The sequence below is a fragment of the Miniopterus natalensis genome, chromosome X (genome assembly GCF_054644295.1).
Source record: "Miniopterus natalensis isolate mMinNat1 chromosome X, mMinNat1.hap1, whole genome shotgun sequence".
Taxonomy (NCBI): domain Eukaryota; kingdom Metazoa; phylum Chordata; class Mammalia; order Chiroptera; family Miniopteridae; genus Miniopterus; species Miniopterus natalensis.
Window position 1 is genome coordinate 51941278 of NC_142103.1, and position 17260 is coordinate 51958537.

At 42.2% G+C, this 17260-nt stretch overlaps 1 protein-coding gene across 1 annotated transcript; it reads left to right on the forward strand.

The window, feature by feature from the left end:
* The first annotated feature begins 11770 nt into the window (after positions 1-11770).
* LOC107544713 (Y-box-binding protein 3-like) lies at positions 11771-12867 on the forward strand. The gene is made up of 2 exons (XM_087813365.1): positions 11771-12116; positions 12155-12867. The coding sequence occupies exons 1-2, from the start codon at positions 11771-11773 to the stop codon at positions 12865-12867; spliced, it is 1059 nt and encodes a 352-aa protein (XP_087669491.1).
* Positions 12868-17260: the final 4393 nt, after the last annotated feature.

The window sequence follows — 17260 nt, forward strand, 5'->3', positions numbered from 1 at the left end:
GAACCAGCCTCGCAAGAAGAAGAGAGGCACAGAGAAGTTAATCACCAAAGCAGAAAAGATTAGACTCGAAAAGACTCAACAAGCAAGTAAGCATATTAGATTTTTCTGACTATCAAGGAAATTGAAAAAAATTTGGTTCACCTCTTCAGATTTCACTGGATGCTTGAGCCGCTCCTGAGAAATCCCTTTGTATTGTGCTAGTAATGCATAGGGAATGTTTTTTTTAAACCTACATTTACTTCAAAGAACTTGCAAATAAGATTTTTTTTCTAGAGACAAGTACATTGTACACCACAATTTTTCATTAAACATTTTATCTGTTGAAATTAAAAAAAAAAAAAAAAAAAAAAAAAAAAAAACGAAAGAAAGAAAAGAAAAGAAAAGAAAAGAAAAAAGAAAAGAAAAGAAAAGAAAAGAAAAGAAAAGAAAAGAAAAGAAAAGAAAAAGAGGGAAATTCATAGCACTACAGGCCTACTTCAAGAAATAAGAAAAATCTCAAATAAACAATCTAATGTTACATCTAAAGAAACTAGGAAAAAGAAATAATAAACCCAAAGTGAATAGGAGGGAGGAAATAAAAAAGATCACAGTAGAAATAAACAAAATAGAATAAAAAAATTTAAAAAATAAACACACCAAAGAACAACGAATGCAAGAGCTTGTTCTTTACAAGATAAACAACACTGATAAAACTTTGACCTAGACTCATCAGAAAAAAAGAGCAGTCCCAATAAATAAAATCAGAAATGAGGTAACAATGGACACCACAGAAATATAAAGAATTATAAGAAAATATTATGAACAACTTCATGCTAACAAAATGGACAATTTAAGAAATAGATAAATAACTAGAAATATATACTCTTCTTAGATTGAACCAAGAAGAAACATACAATCTTAGCTTGAATCAAGAAGAAAGAGACCATCTAAACAGACTGATTACAAACAACAAAATCAAAGCAGTAATAAAAAAAACTACCAACAAACAAAAGTCTTGGACTGGATGTCTTCACAGGTGAATTTTACAAAACATTCAAGGATGAACTAACAACTATTCATCTCAACCTAGTCCAAAAAATTCAAAAGGAAAAAAAAACAAAAAAACACTTCCAAGGTGATTTTACAAAACCAGCCTTATCCTTATTGCAAAACAGATAAAAACACTACAAAGAAAATAATTGGTCACTATCCCTGAAGAATACAGATTCAAAAATTCTCAACAAAATATTAGCAAACCAAATTCAGCAATGCATTAAAAAAATCATGCACCATGATCAAGTAGGATTTATCTGTGGGATACAAGGTTGGTACAATATCCGCAAATCAATGAACATGATACATCACATAAACTAAATGAAATGTGAAAAACAGATGATCATATCAATAGACGCAGAAAAAGCATTTTGACAAAATCCAGCACCCATTTATGATAAAACCTGTCAGCAAAATGGGAAAAGAGGGAACATAACTCAACATAATTAAGGTCATATGTGACAAACCCACAGCTAACATCATACTCAACAGGAAAAAACTGAAAGTTTTTCCGTTAAGATCAAGGAAAAGATCAGGATGTCCACCTTCACCTTCACCACTCCTATTTAACATAGTACTGGAAGTCCTAGCCACAGCAATTAAACAAGAAGATAAAATAAAAGGCATCAAATTGGAAAGAAAAAAGTAAAACTCATTATTTGCAGATGGAGTGATACCTTATATAGAGAAGCCTGAAGATTTCACCAAAAACCTACTAGAACAGATAAATTCAGTAAAACAGAAGGATACAAAATGAATATCCATAAGTCAGTTGCATTTTTATACATCAATTATGAACTACCACAAAGAGAACCTAAGAGAGCTATCACATTTACAACTGCATCAAAAACATAAATAAAATACCTAGGAATAAATTTAACCTAGGAGGTAAATGACCTGTACTCAAAAAATTATAAGACACTGAAGAAAGAATTAGAAGAAGATACAAATTAATGGAAGCATATACCATGTTCATGGATAGAAAGAATTAACATCATTAAAATGTAAATAGTACCCAAAGCAAGCTGCAGATTCAACACAATTCCTATCAAAATACAAATGGTGTTTTTAGGAGAACTAGAACAAATCAGTCAAAAATTTATATGGAATCAAAAAACTCCCTGAATAGCCACAGCAATCTTGAGAAATAAGAACAAAGTTGGAGGCATCATGCTACCTGATATCAAACTGTACTTTAAGGCTATATAGTGAACAAAGCAGCATGGTACTAGCATAAGAACAGGTACATAGACGAATGGAACTGTATAGAGAGCCCAGAAATAAATCCATGCTTATGTGGTAAATTAATATGTGACAAAGTAGGCAAGAACATATAATGAGGTAAAGACAGTTTATTCAGTATATGATGTGGGGAAAACTGGACAGATATGTGCAAAAAAATGAAACTAGATCATCTTCTAAAACCATGTACAAGAATGAAAGAAAAAAAGAATGAACTGAAAATGGATTAAATAATTAAATGTAAGACTCGAAACCATAAATCCCATAGAAGCCAACGTAGAGAGCATAACCTCTTACAGTTTTCTCAGCAATATTTTTTTCTGATATAAATTATCAGATGAAGAGAATGATAGACATAAACAAATGGGACTACTTCAAACTAAAAAGGTTTTCCACAGCTAAGGAAAAAATTAACAAAACAAAACAACAACCTACTTAATGGATGAACATATTCACCAATGATACACCTGATAAGGTGCTAATATCCAAAATTTATAAAGGACTCATACAACTCAACGTCAAATAAACCAAACAATCCAATTTTAAAATATGGGCAGAGGACCTGAATAGACACTTCTCCAAAGAGGACATACATATGGCCAATGGATATATGAAAAAGACGCTCGATATCACTAATCACCAGAGAAAGGCAAATTAAAACCACAATGATACTGGCATAAGAACACATCACCTCACACTTGTCAGAATGGCTATCGTCAATAAATCAATAACCAATAAGTGCTGGCGAGGATGTGGAGAAAAGGGAACCCTCGTGCACTGTTGGTGGGAATGCAGATCGTTGCAGCCACTGTGGAAAACAGTGTGGAGGTACCTCAAAAAATTAAAGATGTAACTGCCCTATGACTGACTCAGCAGTTCCACGTCTGTGTATATGCCCAAAGAACTACAAAACATTAATTTGAAAGAATATATGCACCCTTGAGTTCACTGCAGCATTATTTACAATAGGTGAGATATGAAAGAAACCCAAGTGCCCGTCAGTAGACGAGTGGATTAAAAAGATACGGCACATTATACAATGGAGTACCATTCAGCCATAAAAAGAATGAAATCTTACTATTTATGACAGCATGGATGGACCTAGAGGGTATTATGCTAAGTGAAATAAGTCAGTCAGAGAAAGACAATATCACATGATTTCACATTTATGTGGACTGTGAAGAACAATATAGACAAACAAACAAACAAAATGGAAACAGACTCATAGATACAGAGAACAGACTGATGGGCACCAGAGGGTGGGGGTTTGGGGGACTAGGTGGAAAAGGTGAAGCAATTGAGAATTACAGGTGGGTAGTTACAAAATGCCATGGGGATGTAAAGTACAACACAAGGAATGTAGTCAATAATACTGTAATAACTATGTATGGTGCCAGTTCTGTAGTGGAAATATAAGGGGAAACACTTTGTAAAGTATATGATTGTCTAACCACTGTGCTGTACACCTGAAACTAATACAGAATAATGTTAAATGTAAACTGTAATTGAAAAATAAAATTTAATAAAAATGAAAAAAACCATGGTATTTTCAAACATTTAAATTGAATGAACTATTTACTGATGCACGAGACAGCTTGGATAGATCACAAGGTATACATAATTTCACCTATCTATCATTCTCAAAATAACATAATTATACTTATGGAGAACAGATCAGTGGTGGCCAAGATCAGTGGGGGCCAAGGTAGTTGTAATGGGACAGTTCCATATATTGATTATGGTGATGGTTACACTAATCTATACATTTGTTAAACTTCATATAACTTTATGCAAAAAGGGAAAAAAAACTGCATTTTACAGTTTGATAATTTGAGAAACTAAAAATTTATAATTAAAAAAAAAAAAAAATGTCCTGGCAAGGATATAGAGGAACTAGAGCTTGAATATACTGCTGGTGGGGATGCAAAAACAGTACAACTACATTGGGAAAATGTGCGGTGATTTGTCTTAGTCCATTCAGACTGTTATAAACAAAATAGCACAGACCGGATGGCTGGTAACAGAAATGTATTTCTTACAGTTCCAAAGGCTGGAAGGTCCAATATAAAGGAGTCAGCATGGTCATGGTTTGGTGAAGACCTTCTTCCTGGTTGGTACCAGGTTCCTTCTCACTGTGTTCTCACATGGTCAGGGGTTGATCTAGCTCTCTGGAGCCTCTTTTACAAGGGCACCAATGCCATTTGTGAGTGCTTCCCTAATTACCTCCCAAAAGCCCCACCTCTTAACACCATCACATTGGGCATTAGGATTTCAAAATATGAATTAATGGGGGAAACAAACATTCAGATCATAGCAGGTAAATTCTTAAACTATGAAACATATAGGATCCAAACATTCTAGTGCTAGGAATTTACCCAAGAGAAAGGAAAGCCTATGTACAAACAGAGACTTCTATATCAATGTTCAGAAAAGCTCATTTATAATAGACAAATAATGAAACAACCCTAATGTTCAACACAGAAATGGATAAATAAACTGTAGTGTTTCTATATAATGGAATACTTGTAGCAATAAAAGGGAATGAACTATTGTTACATGCTACAGCATTAACGGATCTCAATATGCTAAGGGTAAGAAGACAGAAAAAATGAGCATACACTCTTTGACTAAATTTATGTGAAATTCCAGGAAATGCTAGCTAATGTATGTTGCCAGAAAGCAGATCAGTGGTTGCCTGGGGACTGGAAGGAGTTGGGAGAGGCAGGAGATAGAGATTACAGAAGAGTAGGAGCAGGAAATTTATCACATCAAAACATCACATTGGTAGTTATCCCTTGTTGGGGGGGGGGGGGTGAAATGAAAAGGCAACGAAGTAGGATAACACAGGATGCCTCCCACTTGCACGCAAAATTTTAGTTATTATTCAAAGCAGTGATCACTCATTCTGCCTGATTAATGTACAAATTACCCCCCAAAATGTATGCACCTTTCTATATGTGTAAAACACTTAGAAAATACATGTAAAATCATGAAAGTTATATATATAATTCATTTAAATAACTGCAACTATAGAGTTATACTACAGACCAGGGATTCATTCAGTTTTAGAGATGGATGAAGAACTATGATCATCAACTGTGAACTTCTCAGTTTACATGGAGAAGAGTGAAAGGACTTGCCTCAGGTCAAACAGGTTTCTGGGAGTCACACTATTCTGATTCTGCTTTGACTCTGCTGGCTATTATGGCAACCATGCCTGCCTTACCTTTGGAGGTTAGGTGACACCACTTGGCCCCTGCCACCTGGAGATACAATTTGCTCCCATTGCCTTTAGGTTCCCCAGTTCAGTGGCAGCAGTTCCCACTGTAACTTCTCATCTACAGAGAAGAGCAATCATGGAGCTCTTCAAGGATGCTGGGGCTCCCCTTATACATTTATTTCTCACAGCTGTGTCCTGAGGATCCTGCCAAGGTGGGTGAGCAGGTTTTAAATAAAAAATGCACTCTAACGCTATAATCTCCCCAAGCCTTTGAAACCTTTCTTCTACAGTAAACCAAAGTCAGGTCTGGCATTTCTAGTTCACTGGCTGTTGGTCACATTTTGGGCCATGTGTTAGCTGACCAACCAAACCAACTCTTAGAACCCTTTCTAACTCTCCAAGCTGCAACAATAAATGCAGAATCTCTGCTTAGGGGGCCCATGTCAGTAAATTCACCCTGATCCACATTTATGTTCCTTCCACTGTTGTTCCACACCTTTAACATCCAACCCCGCCCTTGTCTCCCTACTTATGTCTGTATAAATTCGAAAAATCTGGTAACTCTTTTGGAGTACAGCACACCTTCTGATGGGTTACACTTTTTACCTCACCTTAAGGGGCCTGCTGAGACTTGAGTCTTGTTATAGATCTAGAAGCAGAGAGGGGTGGTGGGACCCGAGGAGCACCAGCAGTGTCTTTCAAGGACATTTCCTTAGGGGAGGCCATTACGCTTTCTTCAGGCAATTCAGGGTTAACTCCTCAGACCGGGGTGGAGAAGCTGCTTCTACAGGGTCTGGAGAGGTTGCTTCCACTGGTGAAGATGACTCACGAGTACTTAGGGGCTCAATGTTCCCAGCTTCATCACTGTCTTCCCACATATTCCCATTCCAACATTCAGGATCCCATTCCTTCTTAATCAGTGCCTTCACTGTAATGGTAGATACACAGTGAGGTTGGGAATTCAATTCGCACTGTAATTCAGCTACTCACAGAATGAGATTCTGGGTATTGTTTTCAGCAAGCTCAGTTTCCAGGCTACAGGAAAGAAGGGTCTCTGTCTGGGCAGACATAGAAGCTTTCCAGTCTTTTAAGCAGTGTTTGATCAGGGAATTGAAATCAAAGAGCTCATCCTTTCCCACTTTGTTCATTGTCATTAGGAGCAACCAGACATTCTCATTATTTTCTTCAGTTTGACAAAAATGTTTGAAGGTATCATATACATGGCCACTCAGTTCCTTGCATCTGATAAGTATTCAGTTAAGAGCAGCCAATGATGAGATTTTGTGTGTCTCTATTGCCACATAACACCATGGACTATCAGGGTGCTCTTTACTGCTGATACCATGATTAGTGCCTTTAAATATAATCAGATTTGAGAGCGAAATATAGAGCCCTACGATCAATTCAGAAAACTCATTCTTAAGATTGTGTTCTTTAGAAACAGCCCTGGTACCAAAGTTTGCATGAGTCAGGGTTCTCAGAGAAACAGAACCAATAAGATGCATGAATTTGTGTGTGTGTGTGTGTGTGTGTGTGTGTGTGTGTGTGTGTGTGTGTGTAGAGGGAGAGATACAGATATAGAGAGACAGAGAGAGAGAGAGCGATTTATTTCAAGGAATTGGCTCATATGATTATGGAGACTGGCAAGTCCAAAGTCTACAGGATGTGCTCACAGACTAGCTACTGAAGGGAGAGCCAAGGCTGCAGTTTAAGTCCAAAGGTCGTCAAGCTGGAGACATAGAGAAGAGCCAGTGTTGCAGATCAAGTCCAAGGGCCATGAGCAGCAGAATTCCTTCTTGCTCAGGGGAGATCAATTTTGTGTTCTGTTCTAGCCTTCACTTGATTGGATAAGGCCCACCCTCATTATACATGGCAATTTACTTAAAGTCCATGGATTTAAAAGTTATTCTCATCCAAAAGTACTCACACAGAATCATCCATAATAATGTTTGGCCACATACTTGGGTGCTGTGGCTCAGCCAAATTGACAAAGTTAACCATCATGCTTTCTTTCAGTCTTTTCTTTTTCATTCCCTCTTTTTCTTTTTAACACCGAGAGTATTATATGGCAAGATGTTCACGGCTTATTTACATAATATATATATTTTTCACATAAAGTATTCTGCATAATTGCCACAACAACTTTATGAACTACATAGAGAAAGCATTTATATTTTCTTTTTACATGCCAGGAGACCACATCTCAGAAAGGTGCCGTGATTTGCTCAAGGCTAAACAGACGACATTCGCCCATTCCAGGAGTCAAACCCAGACCTTCTGAATTAAAATTCCTAGCTCTTTCAAATGATTTTTAGCTCCCAAAACCTCAGCTGAGAGTACACTGAACATTGCAACACTGCCCATATTTTAAACCACTCATTGACATCCATAGTATCTCTGGAGTCACCCAGACTTTTACCATGGGTCATTTGCAGGGTATGGGGCAAGGGTAGGCATTCTCAGTTGCATTTTCTAGATCTCCTTTTATTACTTCTGCTTGTATTATGTTATCTTTCTGTTGCCTTGGACAGTAAGCAGAGTAAGCAGCACTCAAGAGACGCTGGACTTGATGGCATGGTTATAGAAGGAGTAAGATGGATAAGGTTCTTTTTTCCGTTTAGCTCACTGACCTTTCAAACAGGAACCACCAGTGAATTGGTAAAAAAAAAAAAAAAAAAAAAGAGGCCCTGAAGCATTTTCATCCTCTCATAAGGCTGCCAACTTGTTTACTCTTCAGCTTAGATAATGTGATTTATTACCTTTCATTAATGTGATTTATTACCTTTCATCATGAGCCTGGATGGACTCTGCTGTCTTGGGTTCAGCCCCATTTTGTGGCTGAAGCAGCAGAGATTTTATTTTTAAATGATAAGCCCATGGATCAGACAGTATACCTTAAACCTGAATTGACCTCCAGCTCCTAAATAATAAAAATTAAAAAATGTGCTTCACAGGATGGATGAAGTGAAGAGAGAGAGAGAGAGGGATGGGGGGGGGGTGAGAGAGGGAGAAACAGAACCTGATGGTTTCAATAAAAATAATACAGTGGACTCAGCAAATTAAACCTTAAGTTTGAACAAGTAATTCATATCATATTAATTTTCTTCACAGTGCCTTTCTTCTTGCATAAGAGACACTCAAACCAGGAGCGTTTAATTGATCTCCATGATGGTTCCAAAGCACTTTCCTGTCTATCATGAAAACAACAACAGGATACTCAAGAGGTCATATTCAGTCCAACTCAGTGAATCTCCTTAGCATCTACTTTGTGCCTGATGCTGTGCTAGCAGCTGTAAGGAATTCAAGGATGCAGCCACTTCCAGGGGGGGGGAAAGATGCACAGATTTAATCTACAAGTGCACGTGTGGTGGCCCTTTATACAGCCAGCACTGTTCCCCGCACTGTGTTACCCAGAGAGGAAACTGAGAGATGAAAAAAGTGTTCAGTCATTAGTGGCCTTAGAATCCAGTTGGGAATAGTAGACAGAAAACCTTACACATAGGAAAGAAGTAGAGTAGCCATTAATCCTAAGCTGTCAGTGCAGCTAGGTTTCAGAGAAGAAAGAGAACGAGGTGGACTGTTGCATTTGGAATAGAGGTGGGAGGGAATTTCAAGACTGGGACTAGAAGGGTGTGTAAGATTTATATAGACAGAGGAGAGGAGAAAAAGTATTCCTAGGAGAATGAGGAAAAAGTGAACACGGGCACAGAGATGGGAATGGGTGGGCATGACGAATGTTGGAAGCAGCAAAAAGAGTTATCAGGACGTGAAAAAAAGAGGTGTTGCCTTGGCCAGTGTGGCTAAGTTGGGAGGGTGTCCTCCCATGCACCAAAAGGTCCCTGGTTCAATTCCAGGTCAGGGCACATTCCCGGATTGTGGGCTCAATCCCAAGTAAGGGCCTTGCAGGAGGCAGCTGAGCCTTGCAGGAGGCAGCTGATCAATGTCTCTCTCTCTCCTCTCTCTCTCTCTCTCTCTCTCTCTCTCTCTCTCCCTTCTCTCTCCCCCCCTTCCCCTCCCTTCCCCTCCCTAAAATCAATAAAAACATATGCTTGTGAAAGAACTATTGGCAACATCATAGAAGTGGCCTCATGGGGCCACGAAGGGCACAGTGGACTAGGAATCAGAAGGCCGGAAGGTCCAGAGGTTTTACCTTAGCTCTGCACTTACTACCTGGGTGGCCTTGGTTAGGTCAGTTAGCTGCTCCCTGCCCTGCTGCCCTGGCTTACTCTCTGTTGTGTCAGGATACTGACAGTAGCCTGCCGCTCTCTCATGCTTGATGTGAAAACAATAAGAGATGGTGCCTGAAGAAGTGTTTGTTTTTTTTTAAAGAGTGAAAAATCAAGACCAGTTCTTCCATTTTGTATTACATCAATGTGGTAAAGAAATGGTTCCTGAGTATACAGTAAGTAGGATTTGCTTTCTATTGGGCTCAGGCAGGTTATTGTGTGTGTGGAGGGGGTGGGGGGGACAGGGGTTGTTGATTAATTGATATGAAGGCATTTTTTGTTCCTGGGGAGTGCCAGACCCAGGAGTCTGGACACGGGGAGACGGATCGGCCACGTGAGAGGTATTTCTTTGGTTCTGTTCTGGGTTGTATGAGACCATAAGCTCTCTGAAAGAGGTCACTGGTCTCTGATATCAGGTGAAACAGGCGACAAAACTGTACATGAAGACCAGTGGGGTGTGGTGGAAAGAGACCTGGATCTGGAGTGTAATTTATCTGAGATAAGTTTAAATATTTGAACATAAGCAAGCAACTTCCTCTCTTTGGGCCTCGGCTGCCTCATCTGTCAAACTGAAGTAAAAACAGTACCTGTCCCACTTCCTTATAGAGTGGTTGTTATAAGGATCAAATGCGCACGTGAGAGGTTTCTGTAAATTCTAAAATGGTAGGCCAACACGGCTTGTTTTTCTTATTGATAAATGAAAACTGAGTTTTCTGGTCAGTTACAATCTACTATTTTAGCATGCTCTGTCCTCACTTCAGAAAGGCTATATTTCAGAAAGCTAGCTGTACCTTAACACAGTATCCTGTGCTGACACTGACTCAAAATAAGAATTAACAATAAAGATTTTTAAAAAGGAAAAAAAGAAAAAGAAGGGAAAGTACATCAAAACATAAAAAAGTAAAGCACACTCCCACTTGGGCTTAGGGAAGGCTACTTGCCGGTACTCTGGCTGCAGAGTTGGAGGGAGGCCCTTGGGCAGTGGATAACAGTTCTTTCCCGCCACAATGTGATGAAACACAGGAAAAAAACTCAGGCAGGGCCAGGGCTCCATCACAGTCAACATCACTAAGTTCCCATATATAAGATACTGAAGTCAGGCTGAATTCTTAGGGTTTCTATATAATTAAATCAGAAGCCCAATTCAGGATGAAGATAAAAGAGCTATTTGAAAAATTAAAAAGTTTGTATCTGCATTTAAAGGCAAGGGAGAATTGCCTGACCTCTATTTTACTCGATGTGATCGCTTGCTTTATGTAGGCAAGAACACAGGGTTCAACAGGGTTTTCAGAATATCCCTGTTACAAAAGTGTTCCTACTCAGACTCACTGCTTTACAAATCTAACATTAGTCTAGATAAAACTGTACCAGTTTAATGTCCTCTCAGTACTAGCATTGTAGCCCTAGCAGGATTCCTCTGTCCCTCTGCAGGAAAACAAAAAACAAAGAACAACGAAAGTAAAACAAAACAGTGGGCTTCTTTGATTGGGTCTTAATTTCATGTGGTTGTCATTTTGTGTCAAGTTACACAAAATGTCTCACTCACAGACAGGGCACACAAGGGGGTGGAAGAGGACCAGAGTTTTGCAAGAGAGTACTTAGAGAGTGTCCTTAGAAGGCTGTGGATCTCCCCAACCAAGGGAGAGGGATGTAAAGTGGGTCCTCTCTTCACATCCACTCAAGCAAGCAAGAGGGTCTTCAAGAAGACCACTTCTTAGAACTTCCCGTGTGTCCCTTCTCTAGTAGGGACCTACCAAGAAGTGCTGTGATGTGGCGCCAGGAGCACGTGGCAGAGCTCATAGGCCCCACCCCCTAGCTAGAGCCAGGTCTAGGATCCAGCCATTGAGACGTCACCGCTGCAGCCACTGTTTCCCAGGAGATGCCACAGACATCTCCCGAGAGTCTCAGAGCAAAGCCAGAGAGTCCTTGGCCCTGACCTGAGACCCTCCCAGCGAGGCTCCGGCCTCCACAACCCCACCCTTATCCTTGCCTAACTCCCTAGCGGCAGATTTCCTCGGACTCTCAGAGGAAGGAGAGAAAAGAAGGCCTCATGAGTGAGGCAGGAGAGGCCACCCTCAAGGAGGTAGCCACCTCAGTCTTCCCTCAAGCCGCGCAGAAAGATCTGTCGTCCTTGGGAGGTGGAGATTTTCTCCAGGCCCTAGTCACCAGCAGCCTCAGCGGAGACTCCATCCCTGAGGCCACCGAAGCAGCTGGAGCCAAGAGTCAAGCGCCCAAGACAGTCGTCGCCAAGAGGGTGAGTGGATCCGTCAAGTGGTTCAATGTGAAGAACGGGTACGGTTTCATCAACAGGCATGACACCCAGGAAGATGTGTTCGTTCACCAGACAGCCATCACCCGGAACAACCCCCACGAGTATCAGCGCAGCGTGGGCGATGGTGAGACTGTTGAGTTCGACGTGGTGCAGGGCAAGCAGGCACCGAGGCTGCTAACGTGACGGGACCAGATGGCACCCCAGTGGAGGGCAGCCGCTTTGCTGCCAACCGCCCCCTCTTCCGCCGCGGCTTCTACATCAGCTGTCGCGCGCCACAGCATCGCGGTGCCAGAGGCGCTGAGGAGAATGTCGACGACGGCGTGGGCAGCAGAGAAGACTTCGCCTTAGCCCAGGGCCAGAGGCGCCGCCTGCCCAGCCGCCCCCGAGGCCAAGGGCTGCGGCGCTTTCCGCCCTTCCGCAGGGCCGCGGCCGTGACCTGCCGCCCTTCTCTCGTTGTTCCCGCCAGAGGCCCGCGGGCCGCCCAGCTGTCTGGGTCAGGCCCAGCCGTAAGGCTCGAGGGCTCGCCGCCACGCCGAGGGCCTGGCCCTAGCTACCGGATGAGTCGCCCTAGGGGCCGAGGCATTGCCCCTGGTCCGAAGTCCTCTGAGCTGCTGGAGGCAGAAAACAAGGGGAGCAGGAGCGATGCCGGCGGCCTGCCACAGAGGACCCGGCAACGCTATGCATTCCGCCGCCCCAACAACCCGCGACACCGCCCGCAGCAGCTGCCTGGCGCCCATGGCCAGAACCCGGAAGGAGGAGAGGGCAAGATCCCGAAGGGCCCAGCTGGAAAACCCGCTTGCGTTGCTAAGAAGAGCAGCACCTCAGAGGAGGATGCCACAGTTGCAGATGCCACGTCTGCTGCTCAGGCCCAATGACAGACAGTCAGGCTCCCTCCCAGGGACTCCCTGGCCTGGGCTGCAGGTGATGTCTCCTTGAGGAGATGGTGCCCTTTGGCGCCACACAGTCCAAACATCCATATTGACTGTTAGATCTGTGCCTGAGAAAAATACACAGCCCTTCCCGAAGGTTTGAGGATAAACTACAAGATCTGTATATTTCTCGACTCCCTCTTACCATCTGCCTTGAGAGAAGCGCACACACACACACACACACACACGCACACACACACACACACCCCCCCTCTGTATCCATTCTTTTAAAATATCTGACCAGGATCACAGCTATGATTCTACAACCCCAGGTGAATTCGTTGGAGGGCTTTAAAAATATTGTTTCTAGTGCAAAAACAAGATTATCTGACATTGTGTGATATTATTCACACCCCCCCCTCTGTATCCATTCTTCTAAAATATCTGACCAGGATCACAGCTATGATTCTACATCCCCAGGTGAATTCCTCAGTAAATCATTTCATGTTGATTTTTATCTGTTATTACTGTTGTCTGATTTTTTTAAAAGCCTGCCAGCATATAACTGAGAACTGTACTGAGACAGTCCTTTCAGTCCGTTTATCAGAACCAATTTTGGCAAACATCATACCTGTCATTCTTTTTACAAGTCACAAACTTAAGACTAATTCTGGGTTTATGCATTGAACTTCTCAGGATATTCTAAAGGATGAGAAGCGTCCCCATCACTTTCTTTTTCACCACTCCCTTCCCACTCTGCATTTGAGCAATAAGTCTGGAGGGTGGGCCCTTCTACCCACCCTTAATGCTTGGGTGCTCTCTGAGGCAAAACACAGAAAAACTGAGCAAAACATCATGACAAGCAAGGGAATACAGCTCTCCGGAAACAGAATTTGCTTCCTCTGCATTTTTTTTTTTTTCTTTCAATGGATTTGATCTAATACCATTTAAATATTTAAAAGAAAATGGACATGAAGGGCTAGAGGGTGGGGAAATGGGAAAATGTTGGTCAAAAAGTACAAACTTTCGGCTATAAGATGAATATGTTCTGGGGACCTAATCTATAGCATGGTGACTTGGTTAAAGATACTCTTTGGCATACTTGAAAGCTGCTATGGGAGTACAGCTTTAGTGTTCTCCACATAACAACAACAACATGGTAATTATGTGAGGTGTAGGGTGTGTTAATTATCCTTATCTTGGTAAACATTCCACAGTAAATGCATGCATCAAATCACCATATGATACATCTTAAATTTACACAATGTTAAATGTCAATTATATCTCAATAAAACTGGGGGGGGGGGGACTGAAGAAAAAAAGTGTGCATGGACGCAGGTATAATTATTGTTTTGCATACCTCTGGAGCTGAAGAGAAACATCTAGTCCATAGTTTCTATCTTTGCTTCCTGGTTAAGTCCATCCGGAGAGGCCTGTGGAGGATTCATGGAAGGCTGAGCAAGTGAGGTTTAGCCCACCCCTGGCTCTTTCCCATCAAACATAGAAGCTCCGACTTCCCTATCCTGGTTTTCATTTGAACATATAGTGGGGTTGGTGGGTGAGAGGCAAGGGTTGGGTTTAGGTGGAGTGGGTAATCAATAAAGTTGAAGCCAACAGGAGTCTTTAAAACCTCATTTTACAAAGTAAGGAAATTGGATCATCAATAGCAAAGTCAAAGTACTTTTCTTATTTTAATGTTGAGGCATTTTACACCACATTATAGACTAGCATAAGAGATTAGGAGAGTGAGTATTCGATCATTCAGTATGGCTAAATATCCTCAATCAATTTGAATAGAGACAGTAGAGATCACTCATTCAACAAATATTGAGATTACTCATTCAGCAAATATTTGTGCCAGACACTCTGCTAGGTTCTAGGAGTTGCATCATGGCAAAGAAGATGGTCCCTACTCTCAAGGAGCCCAAGGTCGAGTGGGGAGTGAGACAAAACTGACAATGACTACACGATGGAGTGAGTGCTCTGCTGAGAGAGGAAACTCAGGTGATCCAGATGATGGCAGGGTTGCCACCAGGTTAAAGGAACCACGACTTGGATACTTGAATTTAAAACTATATCTTGGAGTCGGGTCCAAGATGGCAGGGTAGGACACAGGGAATATACACCTACATATAGGGCAATTCCTCCTAATCAACAAATGAGAGAGGGACCACATAGAGAAGGGCAGGAGAGACTGAGATGGGGTAAGCAAGGGAATCTCACCCCAGTGGGGAGACCTGCGGTGGAGAGGGATATCACTGAGGGGCTGGGGAGGGCAGACTCGCCTGTTATGAGGCACAGTGATAAAACAGCGATTTAAAGGGCAACTAGACTATACATGAAGATAATCCATTTACAAACCCCAAGGCACCTGCCAAATAAATGTGTGCGGAACTTGCAGGAACTCACTTGGATCTGAGGAGCTGGCAAACGCCATTGTTGACATTCCCCCTCCCGCTAGATGGCGCTCCAGCCACTCTGCAAAGCCTCCACAGCGTACCCCCGCCCTCTCTCTCCGCCATGCACTAGAGGCAGCCTCAGGGAGCCAGCCTCCCAGGGCACCCCCAGAGGCCCCCATCCTAGGCCTCTTGCTCTGCAACTGCTGCAGCCCAGGCCAGCTGGCCCACCAGGGCACCCTGCATTAACTGCAGCCCCAGCCTGCCAGCCCCCCAGAGCCTTGCATCGCAGGCCAACTCAAGGAGCACCTGCTGCAGACCCATTCACCCGGGCCCCCAGTAAGCCCCCTGGAGCCGCATACCCCTGCCACCCTGACCGTGCGACCCCTGCGGCCCCAGGAGCCCAGCGCCACGTTCCCTGCAGCCTCAGAAAACCGGCCCACCGGGGCACCCCAGGTGCCCCATGCACCTGGCAACCTCAACTAGAACTTGTTGACGGCTCCCCAGGCGCCCCCTAGCTACATGCCCAGGGTTATCTCAGCCAGAGATGGCTGCAGCCCCTGCTAGCCAGACCCTCAGGGTAGAGGGCATAAGCATTGTGAAGAGGGGAATTGAGGAAGGAAGTATTCAGGTAAGTGATGGGGAGGGTATCTTTAACTTATCACTCAATTCCATGAATTTAGATTTAAGTTTAATGTATACAAGCCTCACATGAGCTTCCTACTATAAAAAGTAATGTAAACAGAGCCACTTTAAAATGGAGCTGGAACTGCCATCCCAGAGGACCTGCCTTGCATGTCTTATGCCTCAAACCTTTGAAATGTTAAAACAGGGCAAAATAACATTTGGACTGGGCCTAAACCAGCATTATGTCCTAAAGAACTGTTTGCAAAGATAAGAAATTAGATATTATTGTTATAGGATAGTAAGAGACTAGGGAAGTTCCAGGGCAGGAGGAATATGGAAACTGAGGCAGGAAAATTAAACAAAGCCAAAAAGCTTTGCAGGCCGCTTGTAGCATGACCTTATTCTGAGAACAAAGGGTTAAAACCTCTCCTTCTCACAAAAGAATGCTGGAGAGGAGAGGGAACGGAAGGGGGAGAGGAGGAATCTTAATTCAAACTAATCAGAGAGACAACTTAGTGGGAATCATCCTGAAGCTGTTAAAACAGCATGGAGGAGGGGAAAAGAAGAGGGCCCATTGTTTCAACAGTGAAGTCAGTGGTCTTGGGTTTGTCAAGATAAAGTTACCAGGTACTTCTCATAAATTGCGGGAAAACCATAACAAGGAGTTAACCTGTACCAGGATATCTGGCAGAGGAATATTTTTAATCTTATAGACAAGTGGGTATATAAGGCAGAAACCCCCATCCCACTTGCTCTTCAGATTAAGCTGAGAGCCCCTCTGTGCTTCATAAGCCAGATATATAGATTTGCTTGCCTTGCTTCGCTGATAACTGTGTATGCTTTAATTTTTTTAATTCATTTGCTTTAATGTTTTAATAAATTCACTTTATCACAACGCAATCACAATCTCTCGTATAATATCATTTCTATGAGAAGACAAGAACCGAGGTTGGGAACAGCCCTCTCCCATTGACTCAGGGGGCTCTCCAATCACACCTCTCTGGTGTCTGTGAGAGGTGCCTGTAACATTATGACTACAGGACTGATGGCTACTACACTGAAAATAAAAATAAAAATGTTTAGAGCAGCACCACTTATGTTAGCTTCTCTGCACCAACAGAAAAAATGCTTTCCTTCTATTGATGTAATTTTTAAAAATTAAATCTCAATATTTTTTCATGGACCAGTGTCCCCTGGAACCAGGTATGGTTCCTACTGGGCATACTCTTAATCAGAAATAATGGTGGGAAAGCAAAAATTTTATGTTTTATTAAGATAATTTCCTTTCTCCTCAGATCTATAATTGCTTCAGTTAACTGAGTCTTCTTATTATTAAAAGAGCTAAATTTTTCTTATGACTATTTAACTTTCTGTGT